We start from the raw sequence: 18745 nt of genomic DNA on the forward strand, positions 1-18745 counted from the left end.
AGCCGGACGGCCGGGGTTCAAACTTGGGTGCGGGCATCAGGTTCCCCACCTGAAACCCGGGCCCCACTGTCAGGGGATGTCATGAAGATTCGATGAACTATTGCCTGTAAGTGCTCAGGACAGTTCTGGGACCAGAACAATCCCGGCAGTTAGGGTAGCTACCGTTATCTGAATTCTAAGGGACACTGTAAACTCAAGGCACCTACGACAGCTTCAATTTTTTCAGAATGGATTTTGCATAACACTAACATCTTACGAATGTTCAGAATTCACGGAATTAAAACTACATATTTAGTATATTTTTGACACAGTATTTTTCTGTAAATCCCACATTCACAGCATGCTCCATATTGAACAACGAGTGTCCATTGAATGTAAATAATCAACTGTTACAGGTTCTCGTACCTCCTTGGGTTTCAGGGCCCTCCACCCCAAAAGTGTGCCTTCGTTCCACTTTCTGGGGACACAGCTACTCCTGTCAGTTAGGTAAGGACCATGTGATTGGGCTCCGGCAGATGGAACGCGGCCCGCGAGCATCGTGCATGATTTTCCAGACTGTCCTCCATTCTGCTCAAGAGAGCTAGACAGAGAAGCCACAAGACAGAAGGAGCCTGGGTCCCTGAGGCCCCATGGGAAGGGGGACAGGAGCACGATGTCTGAGTGTTGTACAAAGAGAAATGAACGCTGAGTGTGTTGGAGGCGTCTTGCCGGTTACAGCGGCGAGCCTTGCTCTAACCACCGCGGTGGAAGGATGCTAAGCATTGCACGGTCTTGGAGGTAAAACGAGGAGGGGGAGGGGAGCGCATTTGGGCAAGGACGTCAGAGAAACAGTGGTGGTGATGGGGAGGAGAACTGGGAGGGCCAGACTGAAAGTCTGAAACAGAGCTCCTTGAATGCGACTTAAAAATGAGCTGGGGTTATAACGGCAACGATTAAACCCGAGCCATTTAATTCTTTACAACAGTAACAGACCGGCTGCGCACAGGGAATGTTCTCTGTGCCATCACACGGATGCTGCTCTCCTCCTCCTAAGAAGTGGTGAGACACCGTGCGACACTGGGACGGGAGGTGTCTCTGCCACCAGCAGGAGACAGAGCGGCCAGGCTCACTGTGCTTGCAGACGAAGGGGACGGCTGCCCCGTGTAACCAAGTCCTAGTTCAAAGGTGGGGGGTGTTCGGGTGCTGGCGTACCACCGTCACCGCTAGTCCCTCCGACCACCTGCCACCCACATTGTTCTCTATCACACTGTTTCCTGGCCTCGTCCTTATGCGAACTACTTCTTAAATTCCATCTTGTCCCAAGGAAGAACATGGAGGAAATCACTGTGGATGGTGTCCAACATGTATTACTCGAATAAACATTAGAGTATAAACCTACTAATGCAGAAACTGTTCTTGTCACTGTCTTGACAGACGTACACTGTACAACGTTTAGGAATTAGGAAACACGGTGGAAGTCTCCAGGATGTGAACACAGGGCAGCTCAGTGAGCCAGCCCTGGGGGCCTTCTGACATCACCGCCGCGTTCTCTCTAAGTCTTACCCTGAGGGTGACCTTTCCTTTGGAAACAATGAGATTGCAGATTGTTATCCAAGGAGATGCCACTGCGAGGCCCCTCACCCAGAGACACGTCGGTGCTCGCAGCTCAGTGTCTCTCCATGCTCAGAAACCTCCACCCAAGTATCAGTCTGGTCCTTGCTCAGTTAAGTGGCTCCTGCTTGCCCCTAAATGGGGTCGACTGCACATCTGGTTTGCCCAGGATCACACAGCTGTACACCTCTGCTCACAAAAACGTCTCAGGGGAGGAACATATGGAATTATACACGACTCATCAGTGCCCACTGGCTGCGCCCATCCCGCGGTTCCCATGGCTCACCTGTGCTGTGCCAACCTCCTTCATCCTCACGCCCCCCACGAACCTGCTTCTCCCTTCCAAGTTCATTGTTCTGCGAATGGAACCACTGCCCCCCAGTGTGCCTGAGCCGGGAGACGGGCGTTATCCACGGATACTGCTGGGCCACCTGGCCCTTCTCACCGGTGACGCCCGTCCATTCACTCTCATCACGGCTGGCACTGATTTTGCTTCACCAACGACCTCCCCACCAAGCATGCCTTTTAGAGTCTAACTCATTACTTCTTGCCTGGAATTATTTAAACAGCCGCCCCCGGCAGAGAGAAGCAAAGTCCCTGAGAGGTCACAGCCCGTCGGAAGCCGCCGGAAGGATGCCCCAAGGAAGCATTCAGGTTTCTGGGGGTGTCCAGAGCATCACCCCATCGCAAGGCCAGAGGCCAGTGACCGGCAGTCACAAAGTCTGGGAGGCCCTGGACAGCACAGTGCCCAGTGCTGCTCCGAGGTGATGAAGTGAGAATAAAGGAGGGCTCGGCGTCCGCACCTGCTAGCGGTAAGCAAGGCAGCCCCCAGCTCAGGCCTCGGAATGAAGACCCGAAGAGGATGTGGCCTTGAGGTGCCATGCAGGTGCCCGAGACCAGCACGCTCTGGGCAAGGGGGACTTGCCCGGAACCTGGACACAGCCACCATGGGGCCCTCACAAGGCGCAGAGAACAGAGGATTATGAGGCCTGGGGGCTGGCCCACAGCCCCGCCATCCACACAGGCCAAGAAAAACGTGTGTTGCTCAGCATGGAGGGGGGCCACGCGTGGCCGTGGGAAGTCTCTCTCCATCTTGTCACCCACAAACCAGAGGCAAGGGTGTGTGTTCCATGCCACGAGCTACACACGGGGACAGCACGTCTCCCTGGTGGAGATGCTGGCAAGGCAGCCTGGGGTAGGCAGGAGGGGATGCCCTGGGGATGTCAGCAGCCTGACGCCTGGCCCTGTGAGTATGTCAGATCACGCGGCAAAGGGAAAGCGAGGTCGCGGCTGGAACTGAGGTTCTCATCGGCTGGCCCTGCGATGGGGAGATGTGCCTGGGTGCACCGAGTGTCGTCAGAGGGACTTCCGTAAAGATCCTGGGAAGTAACAAACACCTTGGAGAGATCGCCCACCCAAGTGCAGTTTACACGCCCAAGATTCTGTTCCCGAGGGACAGTGTGGGTTTCCTTGGTTCCCACAGCTCTGCCCCATGACACGGGACGTGCCGTGCCGTCCTCGGGCTCCCGGCCTCACGCCGTGTTTGGGCCACAGCGTGTTCCATCTTGGGGGGCTACGAAGTCCACGTGAAAATCAATGACAGATCAAATCTGATGGGAGAGTAAACACTGATTTACTCCTTTAATTTTACAAGTATGATAAATATTTTATGACTTTATCTAATGGGTTTGTGTTTTGTTATTGTAGCTGTCACAATCCTGTCTCGTTTAATAGATTTTGCTTTCACTGAGAACATGGGGATAACCTCTGCTTTCAATACGAAACATCTTTTCCGCTGGCTTCTCTCCCCCGGCTTTACTGACACAGAACTGACACCACACTGTGTAACTGTGAGGCATGCGACACGACGTGGCGGACACGCATACTGGGCAATGTTGGCAATGTCAAGGTTGGTCCCCACCTCCACCACCTCTGAGGACGGGGTGGGTGAGAACACGGAAGATGTACTCTCTTCGTGGCTTTCAAGTACACAATAAGGATTTATTAACTCCAGCCACTGTGCTGGACATCGGGTCCCCACCTCCACCACCTCTGAGGACGGTGTGGTGAGAACACGGAAGATGTACTCTCTTCGTGGCTTTCAAGTACACAATAAGGATTTATTAACTCCAGCCACTGTGCTGGACATCGGGTCCCCAGAACTCTCATCTATGACTGGAAGTTTGGGCCGTTGACCTAAATCTTTGGAAGACAGAAAAGGGAAGGAAACAGATCTTCCCCCTGGAATTGTCCAGAAAGGATGCCGCCCTCCTGACCCAGTGACCGTAGCCCGCTGAGATGCACATAGGTCTTCTAACCTACAAAACTGTGCAATAATAAACAGCATTTTAGGTCAACACACGCATGGTACTTTTTTTTTTTTTTTTATAGCAACAGAAAACCAGCACATATTGGAATGGAGTCCAGACAGCCCAGCACCAGCTGCCCAGGCTCCAGCTGCCGGATAGCTCGCCCTCTGCCCCAGCCTCCCCACCAGGCCGCAGGCTCCGGAGAAGGCTCAGTCCTGCCTCCCGCCAGCGCGATCGGCCTCGTGTGCCCCTCCTGCACACCACGCCTCCCGTCCTCTGCCCTCCACTGGGGCTCCTTGGGCTCCAGAACACCCCAGGTGTTTCCCACCTCAGAGCCCATTCCCACTGCTGCTCCTACCGCAAACACTCTCCCTTCCTGCCTGCTTTACCTCGGGACTTGCTGGCTCCATCTCCAAGTCCCTGTCTGTCTCGGAGAGGCAACGATATTCTTGTAGGAATGTGTCTACGTATGTGTGCACGCACACGCCTTGCTGAGAGGGTGTGGGGGAGGAAATATGTGTGTACACACACACACATGAAGCTGCTGTATATGATATAGGAGACACATATGACAGAGAATACATATAGAATACATATGAGAAAATGGGATATTTACACATGTGAAACTGTTATATGACATACATGATAATAAAATATGTACCAGATATAGGATATATAGAAAAGTAAAAACATCTGTTCTCCCCCTCTACATAGGAAACTCTCTATAGAATGTAGATAACTTAAATATGTGATATATATAAGTATATAAATAGGATATATATAGTCATCTCCCTCCCCCCTCGCTATATATCCTGTTTTCTTCCTCTGTGGAGGAATCTGTATATGTCAAACTATATATACATGAAATCGTATGTATAGGAAATAGGATATATATATTTTTTAATTTTATTTATTTATTTGAAAGAGAATGAAAGAGAGATAGCCTGAGATGGGGGAGGGTCAGAGGGAGAAGGAGACTCCCCGCTGAGCAGGGAGCCTGATGTGGCACTCAAACCTGGGACTCCAGGATCATGACCTGTGCCGAAGGCAGCCGCTTAATTGACTGAGCCCCCCAGGTGCCCCAGAAATAGGATATAATATATCTAGATTTGAAGCTATATACATAGGTATATAGAAATATATGAATATGTATGAAAATATCTATTTTCCTCCTCTATGAAGAAAAAATTTATGAAGCTATATTTACAACAAAATAGGATAAAGGAAGTTATATATGTATCTCCTGTAATTATTTAATAGGATTTCCTATCTTCCTTGTCATGAACTTTAATTTGTTCATGAGCTCAGTCTACAGAACTGGAACAGTGTCCTGTGTGCATCAGAAATTCAGGAAATATTTGTTGAGTAATTTATGTTTATACTTAAGACTCTTCATTGGACTGGTTACAAACACCCTAGTATGGTTTTAATTTTAAATTCTTTCTTTTTTAAAGATTTTATTTATTTATTTGACACAGAAAAAGAGATCACAAGTAGGCAGAGCAGCAGGCAGAGAGAGAGGGGGAAGCAGGCTCCCCGCTGAGCAGAGAGCCTGATGCGGGGCTCAATCCCATGAGATCATGACCTGAGCTGAAGGCAGAGCCTTAACCCACTGCGCCACCCAGGCGCCCTTCAATTTTAAATTCTATATGGGAGCCTCCATGATATCTTCTGAACTTTGGGCCTCTAAAGTCTTCATCTGTTTTTTTTTAAGGACCATCTCCACATAGAGAGGTGGCTGACTGTGACCCCAACCTGGGCCTCCCCTGGGTTGTGCTGCTGCACATGACCCAGGTCTATGCCGGCCAGAGAGGCTTCCCTGGAATAGATCTCTGGGCCTCCACCTGGTCCACGTGTCCCTAGCAACGCTGCTCAGAGGTTTGAGGGTTCGGAGCTGGGGTTCGGGACCTAGCTGCATCTCACATGGACTAAGCCCACCATCTCCAGTGTGAAAGCCGGCTCACCAGCTCTACTGGGAAAGGTTCTGAGCTTGGTTTTCCTTTTGGTCACAAACACGCACTAGACCGCCCAGTGCTCTCCTTCTCTCTCTTCTTGGATCAAAAGACCTTTCCCGTAGGGGAAAGACAGCGAAAATTTCTGTAACTCACTCTAAGATTAAAAGTCAAGACTCTACATCAAGCTCCTGTGAGACAGGAACTTGGGTAAGACCCTGAAAAAAAAAATTTAAAAAATCCATTTTGGGATCCTTTTGTAGTTCATAAGCATGATGACTGGGTGTTCACACTCCTGTGTGACATGTGGTACCCTCAAACCTTGTTACGACCTTGGCACATTACCCATCTGACGTGGAAAAAAAGAAGGAGAAAGAGAAATTAAGGAGTCAATCCCATTTACAATTGCACCCAAAACCATAAGATACCTAGAAATAAATCTAACCAAAGAGGCAAAGAATCTGTACTCAGGTAACTATATAGAGTACTCATGAAGGAAACTGAGGAAGACACAAAGAAATGGGAAAACATTCCATGCTCATGGATTGGAAGAACAAATATTGTGAAAATGTCTATGCTACCTAAAGCAATCTACACATTTAATGCAATCCTTATCAAAATTCCATCCATTTTTTTCAAACAATGGAACTAATAATCCTAAAATTTATATGGAACCAGAAAAGACCTCGAATAGCCAAAGGAATATTGAAAAAGAAAGCCAAAGTTGGTGGCATCACAATTCCGGACTTCAAGCTCTACAACAAAGCTGTCATCATCAAGACCGTATGATACTGGCCCAAAAACAGACACAGAGATCCATGGAACAGAACAGAGAGCCCAGAAATAGACCCTCAACTCTATGATCAACTAATCTTCGGCGAAGCAGGAAAGAATGTCCAATGGGAAAAAGACAGCCTCTTCAACAAATGGTGTTGGGAAAATTGGACAGCCACATGCAGAAGAATGAAACTGGACCATTTCCTGACACCACACACAAAAGTAGACTCAAAATGGATGAAGGACCTCAATGTGAGACAGGAATCCATCAAAATCCTTGAGGAGAACAGAGGCAGCAACCTCTTTGACCTCAGCTGCAGCAACTTCTTCCTAGAAACATTGCCAAAAGCAAGGGAAGCAAGGGCAAAAATGAACTATTGGGACTTCATCAAGATTAAAAGCTTTTGCACAGCAAAGGAAACAGTTAACAAAACCAAAAGACAACCGACAGAATGGGAGAAGATATTTGCAAATGACGTATCAGATAAAGGGCTAGTATCCAAAATCTATAAAGAACTTATCAAACTCAACACCCAAAGGACAAATAGTCCAATCAAGAAATGGGCAGAGGACATGAACAGACATTTCGGCAAAGACATCCAGATGGCCAACAGACACATGAAAAAGTGCTCAGCCTCACTCAGCATCAGGGAGATACAAATCAAAACCACAGTGAGATCCCACCTCACACCAGTCAGAATGGCTAAAATTAACAAGTCGGGGAATGACAGATGCTGGCGAGGATGCGGAGAAAGGGGAACCCTCCTGCACTGTTGGTGGGAATGCAAGCTGGTGCAACCACTCTGGAAAACAGCATGGAGGTTCCTCAAAAAGTTGAAAATAGAGCTACTGTATGACCCAGCAATTGTACTACTGGGTATCTACCCTAAAGATACAGATGTAGTGATCCGAAGGGGCACGTGCACCCGAATGTTTATAGCAGCAAAGTCCACAATAGCCAAACAATGGAAAGAACCTAGATGTCCATCAGCAGATGAATGGATAAAGAAAATGGAATACTATGCAGCCATCAAAGAAATGAAATCTTGCCATTTGTGACGACATGGATGGAACTACATACATAAGTCAATCAGAGAAAGACAACTACCATATGATCTCCCCGATATGAGGAAGTTGAGAGGCAACATGGGGGACTTGAGGGGTAGGAAAGAATAAGTGAAACAAGATGGGATTGGGAGGGAGACAAACCATAAGTGACTCTTAATCTCACAAAACAAACTGAGGGTTGCTGCGGGGAGGGGGGTTGGGAGAGGGGGTGGGGTTATGGACATTGGGGAGGGTATGTGCTATAGTGAGTGCTGTGAAGTGTGTAAACCTGGTGATTCACAGACCTGTACCCCTGGGGCTAATAATACATTATATGTTAATAAAAAAATAAAAAATCATTAAAAAATCCCCTTTGGAGAGGTATAATCTCTAAATTTAGGTTCTACATGTACCTTTTTGCCACCTTTCTCCCCCATTAACTGACCTCTATAGAAGCAGAAAGCAAGGGGCTGCTACAGGGTTCGTCCTAATTATCCAACACCCCCCCCTTCACTCATGAGAGTTTCTGCTGTAGGCTGCGGTTTGTAGGATAGCAGGTGTGGGGTAAGCTCAGATCCATGCAAAATGTGATGGTCCAGCCGACACCTGCTATTTTAGCACCGATGGAGGATGGACTCCTATGTCATCAGGCAAAACACTACCATTCTAACGCTGGGTTTAAAAACAACAACAACACAACGGCTTTGTGCCAATTACACGCATTCTGTCTATGATACATGGTGTTGAACTGCCCGAGGGCTGAGTTAGAGGGTTTAAAATGAGTTTTGGCCTCTATCTCATGCCTTAACGCACCTGTTGTCAAAATGCTTTCATTCTTCATTAATAACAGTGTGTTTGTAGTCACAGACCTACAAGTCCGATAAAGAACTTCCATTACAGAAATGGAGGGGAATTCTCAAGGCTCCCCCATACAGGAATGTTAGAATCCCAGAAGGTACTATGCCTGCAATTTGAGCTGCAGGGGGCGCCCACCCGGTAACCTGCTGTTCCCAGGCAGGGTCTGGGTCCTAGGTGTGCCTCTGAGGAGCCCAGCTGTTGCCTCTCCAGGTATGCCCAGCTGAGGCACCTGACTGAGCCTTCATCAATCAGCACCCGCAAACCCCACTTTGCTAAAGTAGCCCGTCAAACACATGTTATGTGTGTTAGCAAAGTCCACTGACCAGATGTACCATGGAGGGGAGACAGGGGTGTTCACCAGCGCTCTCTCAACGTTTAACACAAATCTAGGTTGATTTTGCCATTCATTCATTCATTCACTCACTCAACAAATAACTACCACATGCCTGGCCTTCGGTTTAGTCTGGGCGTAGAGAAATGCGTCAGACATGTATCTGGGGCAGAATTTCTCCCAGTCCATCGGGTGTGCGCACGCATAGATAACGTAGGGTAAGGACTGGCTGAGCCTAGGACGGTCACATCCTACCTACAGAAAGGCCAAATTCACCCACAGTGAAAGTGACTCTTGAAAGTCTTTTAAACTGAAAGCCTTTTGGCCACGAACGAATCCTTTGACTTCCAATGTCTAACTTGTTTTGTTTTAATCTTTACAGCCTTGGAAGTAAGGGCCAGGGCTCCGTCCTCCCACTGGGTCAAATTGCTTCTCTGCGTCTGCCAAACGGATGCTCGCTCCAAGGCTTCTGGTTCCCATATAAATTCCAGAGAATCCCAATTAACTGTCATATTTTTTCATTCGTGTAGGAAATGGAAAGGATGGAGTAGCCATCGGGCTGGGTCTCTTTCCTGCGCACCTCCTCTGTGTTTCTGGCCTTCCCATCCAGAACGCTCTCTCTACAGAATGTTCTCAACACACCATACTCTGAACTGGACCGACGGAGCCGTTTTCATACAGTTCTAGGTACCATCCATCAACTCAGTGTCCATCATCCCTCCTGGGGCCTTGAGGGAGTTCCTCCCACCGCCCCAGGGATGCTTTTGGTTTTTTGGATGAAGGAAGAGGAGGAGGTGAGGTCGGGATGGGGGGGCAGGACGGAGGGTGGGGGCTGTGGTGGTCACAGCGGGAAGGCATTCAGCCTTTACTCTGGGGGGTGGGGCGGGGGCGGATCTTGGGAAGTGACGTGGCGTGTGTGCCAGGGACGCTCTCCCGGCCAGTGGGGAAGAGTCTGGGGTGCGGGACAAAGTCGAGAGCAGCGACCCATGAGGAGGCTTCTGGAAGGTTCACTTTACCTCCCGAGCTCGGCCCCCCTCGGGCAGCTCCAAACACAACCTGGACAGAAGCTGTGGGGACCTCCTTGAGGTTAACGATGCGGCTACAGGCAGAGTCCCCCCTATAAGACAGACCCACAAGTGACCGGAATGACTGAGATTCGCTTTCAGAACCAAATCAGCTGTGGGGAAGTCACAGCACCCACGTCACAACCAAAGAAACTGAGGAACAGAGAGACCCAGTACCTAGCCCCGGTTCTCCTCTCTAGGTCTCAGAGCCAGGATTCAGTCCAGCCAGCCTGGCACCAGAGCCCATGCCCTCGAGGGCCCTGTGCTCTCTGTGCATGTGGTGACGGTCAGGTAGGACGCCGTAGTGGCTGCACGTTCCGATGGGGCCTGTGCCACAGACCCTATGGCCCCCCGTCGCTTCCCGCACTTGTTGGCGCCTGGATCTCATATTCCGCTGGGTTTGTGACCTGCGGTCTTCGTACTCCAGGACTCTTTATGTAAATTCTATGCAGGTACAGCGGTCGCACACATGGGGTGGTAGGTGGTTCCTTCCAGGTAGGGGTGACAAAGAAGTTTTGTCCTTTTTTCCCAAGATTTTATTTATTTATTTGAGAGAATGAGCGCACACAAGCAGAGGGAAGGGTGGGGGGAAAGGGAGGAGCCCCCCTGCAATGTGGGGGCTCGATCCCGGGACCCTGGGATCATGACCTGAGCCGAAGGCTGATGCTTCAGGTTTTGTCTCTTCTGCCCACGATTGGCAGTGTTGCGTGGGACAGCTGTGCCAATGTCTGAATGCAAGAGACACGTGCTGAATCCCATTGAGGACGTCGGCCACGGGGCTGGTGCCACGACATACATTTCTCTGGACTCAGCCAGGGTGGAGGGCAAGGCTGGCTTCCACTTCTGACCCACTTGGCCCCATTTTCCCAGCAGGCAGGCTCTCTCCACTTGTCTGCATTTTGCCTCCCTAAGGGGAAAGTGACAGAGCAAGTGCACTTGGATGGAGATGTCCGGGAACTGACGCATCCCTCTCTCCGAGGAGGGCATTTGCTCTAACGAAGCACAGCAGGGAGATGTTAAGGCTCGATCCCACGGCATGAAATTTCACGGGCATCCACGAAGGAGCTATTTCTGGCCGGGAGCTCAGAATCTCTGAGCTCGCCGTAAGCCATCACCCACGGAGGAAAGGTCTGAGGGGAGTCCCAGCGCAGAGACGGGCGAGCTCCTCTGCAGGAGACGGACGGTGAACACATCTGGCTCCGCAGCCGACCCGCCTCCCTCAGTGCCGCTCAACTCAGCCATGTGCTGTGGGTAACAACGCACGAATGCTCGTTCCCGACGCGTCCCCACGGCAGGCATCGCGCCAAACCCCGTCCTGGAGGAGGAGGGATGGAGGCAAAAATGGAACAGGACTTGGGCCCGGGGACCACGCGTCTTGGTTTCTGCAGAGGTGTGCAGAACGGCAGGACGCGAAGCCACCGAAAGACGGAAGTGGCCCAAGGGTCCCCTGATGGAGGGGAGGCGGGATCAGGTGCGGGCCCCCCACGCGGTGGCGTTATTCGGCCCGAACAAGGAACGAGAGACTAACACCAGCCACACCCCGGAGGAACTGGGAGGACAGCACGCGGAGCGTGAGGAGCCAGCCCTGGAAGGACAGCCCCGGAGGCCCCAGAGGGGGTCGGTTCACGGAGACCATACAAGGGAAGCCCGCAGGGGCTGAGGGGCAGGGCCACAGGGGCTGGTGTCCCGTGGGGACAGAGCTTCGGTTCTGCAGGATGAGGAGTCCTCAAGATGATGGACAAGCACGGGGACGCTCCTAACACTGCACGCTGTGTGCCTAGCGATGGTTAGGACGGCGCATTTTATGTTTTGTATTTGGCCACAATTAAAAGAAAACCCTCTCGTTGTCTCAATGTCCTCGTGTGGAAAAACCAACATGAGCCTGAGTGCACGGGATGGCTGGGAGGCGGGAAGGCGTGGACGCCGGAGTGGCGTGAGGAGCCGCACACACAGACACTGTTTCTATCATTAGGGGTAACACAGCTCCCGACACGTAACCCGCAGCCGGGGTCCAGGGCCCCCAGTAAGGCCGAAAAGACGCAGGATGTTTTAAACACTGACAGTCTGACGCAAAGCAGGACGGCTGGAATCCGGGAGTTGGGCCAGCGTACGGGGAAGAGAAGTGTTGCTTCCTATAAACCAGAACATCGACTCTCAGTCAACCGATAGTCAGCTCTGGCCTTAGGAAGTCAGCTGCAGGCAAGGAACATGGCTCCTGGGCATCCAAGTAGAGGATGGAAGAGACAGCAGCGGAGGACAACCGCCACCCTCCAGGCCGTCTTCCTTCCTTCCTCCCCTGCCCCACCTTCGGACGCGTCCCTGGCGTCTCCATGGAGGGGCCCACCCCACTCAGCAGAAGCAAACGTCCCAATGTGGGGGGTTCCTTGCCTACAAGGTGGATTGAAGAAGGGGTGCGCTGGGAGGTCTCCCTGTTCCAAGCCCCCGCTGGGCCCCGGAGCCTGAGAGGGATCAGTTCACCAAGCAGGTGCACCCCCCACGCTCCCCGCGGGGCAATACAGGCTGCTCCTACAAGGGAAGGTGAGGAGCCTTAATCCCTTCTAACGCCTGTTCCTTCAAGGGGATTTACGAAGCCATTTGGCTAAACTCCTGGGGAGAAACAGCGAAGCTGCCCGAGGAGCAGGACCATGGCCTGGGGGTGACCACGGTACCAACAGCCCCTCCCCAGCTGCGGCCCCGTGCGCTGCCGGGTGACAGAGCCCAGCAGTGTCCTGCAGGGCCAGCACCATGTGCCACCCAGGGCTCCCTCCATGCAGGCCTGTGCGTGACCCCATGAGGGGCCGCTGACTGGCAGCTGCATACCCGGTGCTGCGGCAAGGAGGCCGAGGGCCAGGCGGAGGGGCCCTGCCTGCCCCTTTCCCTGCCTCCGGCTCATCGACGCAGCCCCCGTCCCGGAAATGGCTCTCTCCCCTTGCAGGGGTCGGCTCTCTTCTGCGGGGACCAGCCTTGGGAGAAGGTGTCAGGCTGGGCTGTGCCCAGTTCCCAGCTGGGCTGTGTCTGCTGGAGACGCAGGGGAGGACCCTGTGCTGGGGGAACACTGCACGGAGGGAGGCAGGCTCCCCGGGTCCGCCTGGTCGGGGGCGCTGCTGTGGCCTGGGGGAGGCACCCGTCTATCTGGGACGATATCTGGGGTTGGCGAGAGCCTGGGACCCGAGCGGCCCCGAGAACTCAGCCAGCGTCTCGCAGTCCTCCGGCTGCTCCATCCACTCTCTGTGCCTCGGGACACAGCAGCCGCCCACGGTGCCACTCTGGGGGTTCTTACGACTCCCCTAACCCCCAGCGTCTCCAAAGCCCGCTCCCCTTCCTGCTGACCACACACAGAGCTGTACGGGCCTCCCCTCCCTGCCTTGCCTCTGCGGGTCATGTGCTGGGGTGAGGAGGCTTTGGAACATCAGGGGTCAGGGGGCTGGGGCTGTGGCGCTGGGCTCGGGGTCAGGGGGCCCCCTGGGTGGGTCCCCAATGGAGCCAGTCCCGGGACTGGAAGGTCTGCTCTCCTTCCGGTGGGGTTCCGGCTGAGTCCCATGGACCCTCTCCTCCCACGGGGTGGCCTCTCCAAATGCCTCCCTGTGCCAGAGGCCACACAGAAGGAAGGGGCTCTGTCTGCAGGTGGGGGCTGAGAGACAGAGATGGAGAGCGATGGAGAGAGACAGAGAGAGAGAGATGGGGACAGAGATGGAGAGACACGGAGAGAGACAGAGAGAGACAGAGGGAGAGAGACGGGGGGGAGAGAGAGACAGAGACAGAGATAGAGAGATATGGAGACAGAGAGAGAGAGAAGGGGAGAGAGAGGAGAGAGATGGAGATAGAGACAGAGATGGAGGGAGAGAGATAGAGAGACAGAGATAGACAGAGAGAAACAAAGACAGACCGATAGAGACAGAGAGACAGAGACAGAAATACACATAGAGCCAGAGACAGAGTGAGACAGAAACAGAGAGAGATAGATATAGAAAGACAGAGAGATACGGACAAAAACAGAGAGAGGCAGAGAGATAGACGTAGATAGAGAGACAGAGACAGAGAGATCTAGAGAGACAGGACACAGAGAGACAGAGATACAGAGACAGAGATGGACAGAGAGACAGGGAGAAATAAAAGAGACAGAGAAAAAGAGACAGAGAGAGGGAGGGGAAGAAGGGCAGAGTAAGGATGTTCTCATGATGTCTTTTGAGGTTCTGAATAAAATCCCCATGAACAACCCCCAAATCAGGACTTTCCAATTACATCAGCCAACAACATTTTTTGGTATTTTTTTTTTTAACTGAAGTCAGCGTGGGTGGGATTTCCTGTTATTTCCAACCCCGAAGCATCACAACGGATATACTGCTGACACCCGCAACGCATCCAGTAGGGATCCGCTGCCTTTTGAAACCCGGCATCCTTGGGAAGCAGAAGGTAACATGCCTTCCCGAAATTTACAATTCAGTGCGAATGACTTTTCCAGCGGGTTTCCTGCGAGGAGGTTTCGATATGGATGGGGGAGAACGCTGGGGTTTATCCCGCCTCTGGCTGGGAGGGAAGAAAGAGCAAATAGAAGGGGAAAGACTGAAGCTTTACAGCAGACCGTGCCGCTCAGCGGATTCCGGGAGCCCACACGGGGGTGTGGGTCTTCTCCAAGCACCCCTGGGCTTTCTGCCTCGAGGGTCCCCAAATGACACTGAAGAATCATAAACACTAGGGAGCATCCCCGCACCTGTGCTCCTGCAGCTGCGCAGAGATGGCCGCGTGGGCCGCGGGGTCCAACCTGCAGGCTGTGCCTCCGTCCCTGGGGCTGCAGGTGCGCGTCCTTGAGGCCCCGTGTCTCTGCGGGCGATTTCACGAGTCCCGGGATTCCTGGAGTCCCAGGGCATGGATACAAGTGCGGGCTTCTTTGCTGACTGGTACCACGAGCCTAACTCAGATTGCTCTGCACGAAAGTAGCCGTTTTCAGCATCCTCCAGGGAAAGTCTGGCGCGGTCTGGCGGGATTGAGCTCTCGGGCGCTGTTGCAAGGACATGGCTTCCCCGGAGAGTGGCTCCGGCTTCTCTGTTGGTCCCTTTCTGGAGGCGGCCCGACCTCCTTACTGCAGGAGGTCCTGTCAGGGAGGGTTAGCAACAAGGAGGGGGACCCTGTCTTTCCTAAGACTTATGCCCGACTCTTCAGAGGGTGCCTCTGTGGCTGGGATTGGGACCAGGTCTCTCCCGGAGCCGACAACGGCCTCTAGAGGGACAAGGAGCTTTGTGGCCACGCCGGGTCACCCGGCCACCGGAAATTGGGGTGGACACGGCACCATTTACGTTGCCGGGATTGAGAGCAGAGACATTAAGGAACGTCCTGGAGCAAACGTCACTGTCATCAGGAGGAGGGCGGACGGAGGCTGCTGAGAACACGCCCCAACGTCCTTCACAGGAATTCACAGCTTCTGCTGCTCCAAGAGTGCATCTCCCTGCCCTCGTGCCCCCGTGCCCTCGGCCTGCAGTGTTTCCACGTTGTGTGTCGTCTGGCCGGTCGTGAGCAGACCCAGCCTCGGCGTCCCGGCATGAGTCTGTCCGCACGAACGCCTCCGTGGCTCAATCACGTGGTCCCCGTCTTGTCGATCACCGCGTCACTCACTCGCGCGTTCAACACACATCTGTTTGGTGCGTCCTCTCTGCAGGGGTTGTTCGTGACGGGGGACGGCGGCAAAGGAAGAGAACCAGACAGCGCTGCCTGCCCAGAGCCTACATCCCCGTGAGACCGTCAAAGTGAAGTAAAAACATAAATGTGAAACTAGAGAGATCTGCATCGCACACATATACCTTCGATGAATAAATATAATAGAAAAACACGAGCGGGGCCGGGGAGGACGGTGCTGGGGGGATGCGGGATCATTTGATCAACCCTGCCCGGGACAGGCTGGGGAGAAGGGGAAGCAAGGGACACGGCCCTGCACGGACGGGAGTTCGGAGCACAGAGCTGAACACAGGGGGGTCTGACCCGTCCAAGGAAAGGCCAGTCCCCTGGTGTGGCTGGAACAGAGAGAACGAGCGGGAACACAACAAGAGTGAGGTCAGAGTTCAGGCAGGTGGCAGGTGGGTGGACTCCGTGTCCCCACAGTCACTTTGTCTGCTCTGAGACGGGAGGGAAGTGGGGGATGTTTGTGAACCGAGGAGTGACGTGGTCAGACTGACCCTTGGGTCCCACTGGCTGCCGCAGTGAGAGCAGACTCCAGGCGAGAGGAGGCCACCAGGGGGCCCCGCAAGGAGGACGCCGAATGCACCTGGGAGAGAGATGGGACTGTGGCCTGGGGGCTGGCAGGAGGAGGCCATGGAGGAGGGTCGGGTGCGGGGCATGTTTGGAAGCCGCTGCCAACAGGATGTGCTGGAGGACTGGAAGTGGGGAGAGAGGGAAATCGGGGGCAAGCCAAGAATTGGTGTGCGGCCCCGGGAGGCCCGGCCTGCCTGGTACCTGCTGAGGGGATTCTGGAACGGGGTGAGCGGTGTGTCACGACACCGTCCTTCCTTCCCATCCCTGCCCTGTCCCCAGCCAATCACAGGGCAGGGACGGTGCCTGACTACGGTCCTACTACCGTGAACAGGACCCAACATCTGGTGGGGACGCCGCTGGCATCTGTCCACTGCTCCCTGCCAATGGACATGCTCCCTGGAGTTCCCAGCGAGCAGAGGGGCTTAGCAGCTGCCGCCCAGCACAAGGGGGTCACTGAGCTCAGACCGCTGCGGGGACCCAGACAGAAGGGGTCACGTGTACTTCCTGTCCCCCGCCTGCTGCCCCCAGGCGTTTGCTGGGAGGCAGACTCGGAGGAGGGTGCCAGGCAGCATTCGCCACCGCGGCTCTGAGCCGGGAGTGGGCAGTGGCAGCGTGACAAGCCCGTCCCCCGCCGAGTGCAGCGGCCGGCCAAGCACCCCGGGCCAAAACATCTCCGTGCACACTTTGGCTTCGCCTCCGCTGTGCGTTCAATTGTAAAGAGAGAGAAGAGGGCAGGAAAGAAGGGGTCCAGGGAATGTGAAGGAAGGGCCACCCTCCATGCCCCGCCAGCTGCAGAGCCGTCCCAGATTGGCCGGGAGTGGGGACCGTCGTCTTCTCTTCCTGCCTCGGCTGGCACTGTCAGTCACAGCTGGGGAGACTAAGTGCACACTCGCCCCACTCCCCCACTGACTCGGCACACACGCTCCCTGCTGTGCAATCATCCCAGAGCACGGCCACACACCCACCAGGCTGGGTCTGGCCCCCTTCCCAGTCCCTGCAGCCCTCCACGGTCTCCCCAGGGACTGGGACGAGGCCCCGAGCACTTGGCAAACAGGAAAGGTCAGGAGCTTTGCACACCTTGCTGAGCCTCCAGACACCACCGGAATGGGCTGGGAGGGGCCGCAGGACCCCCGGCGGTCACCACCTCGGACTCCGGCAGGGGTGGGGGGGTGGGGCAGGGAGGCGTCCACTTGCCTTGATCACGTCTTCATCAGACGACCGGCACTCCACAGACGTTAGCAGGTCGGTCACCGTGCCGTCCTCCTCCACTGACACCACCTTCACCGGAACGGCCACCGTCTTCCCCGTGAGGATGGCTGTGTTCAGGATCTCAGCCTCCTGGAAGACCAAACACACCCTGCCATCACATACCTTCTCCCTGCGACGACCTCCCGCCTCCCCACGAAGGACCCGGGTGCCTGCACGGCCCAGAGTCACCGAGGGAGAACAGGATGGGGAAGGGGACCCCAGGGGAAGGGCGGGAGCAAATTTATCACAGGTGTTGTGTTTGACCAGCCTCCCCGTCAGCCAGAAGCTCTTTTAACTGCTTTGCAAGAGTGGACATGTTCGGTCCCAGACCAGATCTCAGCATTCCCTCCATTTGGCAGATGGCACAGAGAGGTTGTGTCACTTGCCCGAGGTCACACAGCCTGGCAACAGTGAAGGTGGGACTTGAACCCAGGAAGTCCAGCCGCTGAGCCCAGGTGTCAGCTATGCCAGGATGTCTGAATTGAGACAAAATGATGCCACCTTAAGCCATGAACCGTTAACCAGGGGAGCAAGGGGCCATAAAAGCAGAAAAGATTAGCCCCACCCACGGCCTGTCCCGCGTGTAGCATGCACACAGAGACGGAGACCCTTGCTCTTGGAACTCTGTTGCACTGGCCATCTTTCCCTTCCTGTCCCTTCTCAGGGCTCTTATTGGGTCCTGGCCTCTGTATGTCTGGAACTTGACTACGGCTCCAATGATAAGCTCGGCCCCCCGATATGACATGTGTGTACAACAGACACACACGCCCACACAGACATGAGTTTGCCTGCCCGACGCGTCCTCTGCTGCTCGGCTCACGGTGTCCCGCGGGACATCCCTGCTTGCTTTCGTTATTCAATTTCGAGCCCCTCAGAGCCCAGGACACACGGGCACAGCCTCTCCTCTGGGGCATCTCACACCATTACTGTCTTACTTAGAATTAGTCAATCAGAGACCTCTCTTCCAGGCCAGAAGCTCTGGCGGACTGGTCTGCCTTCTGCTCCCCAGCGCCTGGCACAGTGCTAGCTGCTGCAAGCAGTACATTATCTGCAGGACGTGCGGACAAGGACTTGGCCGGGAGGACTGGAATCCACGCCCTGCCTCCCTGGTCTCCAGCCCTTAGTCCTGTGCATGGACCCAGGACCTCAGGCTGCACGTCCCACTGAGCAGCGGCCCTTGCTCTGCCCCTGTCCCCAGCACATCTCTCCCTTCTTCAGGTCCTCCTGCAGGGCCCTGGGAGATCACAGGAACCCATTTCTTAGATAGAGAAAACTGAGCCCCAAGAACCAGAAATGGGTCTCATTCCCATCTGCAGGGACTGTCTC

At 54.1% G+C, this 18745-nt stretch overlaps 1 protein-coding gene and 1 non-coding gene across 2 annotated transcripts in view; one reads left to right on the plus strand and one right to left on the minus strand.

Annotated features, from left to right (window-relative positions):
* TMEM132D (transmembrane protein 132D) overlaps positions 1–18745 on the minus strand; it is a 580096-nt gene that overhangs the window by 66936 nt on the left and 494415 nt on the right. Inside the window, exon 5 of the mRNA XM_032846888.1 lies at positions 17366–17509. Within this exon, the coding sequence (XP_032702779.1) occupies positions 17366–17509 (144 nt within the window). The remainder of the gene's footprint in view (positions 1–17365; positions 17510–18745) is intronic.
* LOC116860721 lies at positions 6103–6206 on the plus strand. Its single transcript, XR_004381340.1, has one exon. It is a non-coding gene; the product is annotated as a small nucleolar RNA U13 (small nucleolar RNA).

Source organism: Lontra canadensis, unplaced genomic scaffold (genome assembly GCF_010015895.1).
Source record: "Lontra canadensis isolate GAN:19392208 unplaced genomic scaffold, GSC_riverotter_1.0 scaffold182, whole genome shotgun sequence".
Taxonomy (NCBI): Eukaryota; Metazoa; Chordata; class Mammalia; order Carnivora; family Mustelidae; genus Lontra; species Lontra canadensis.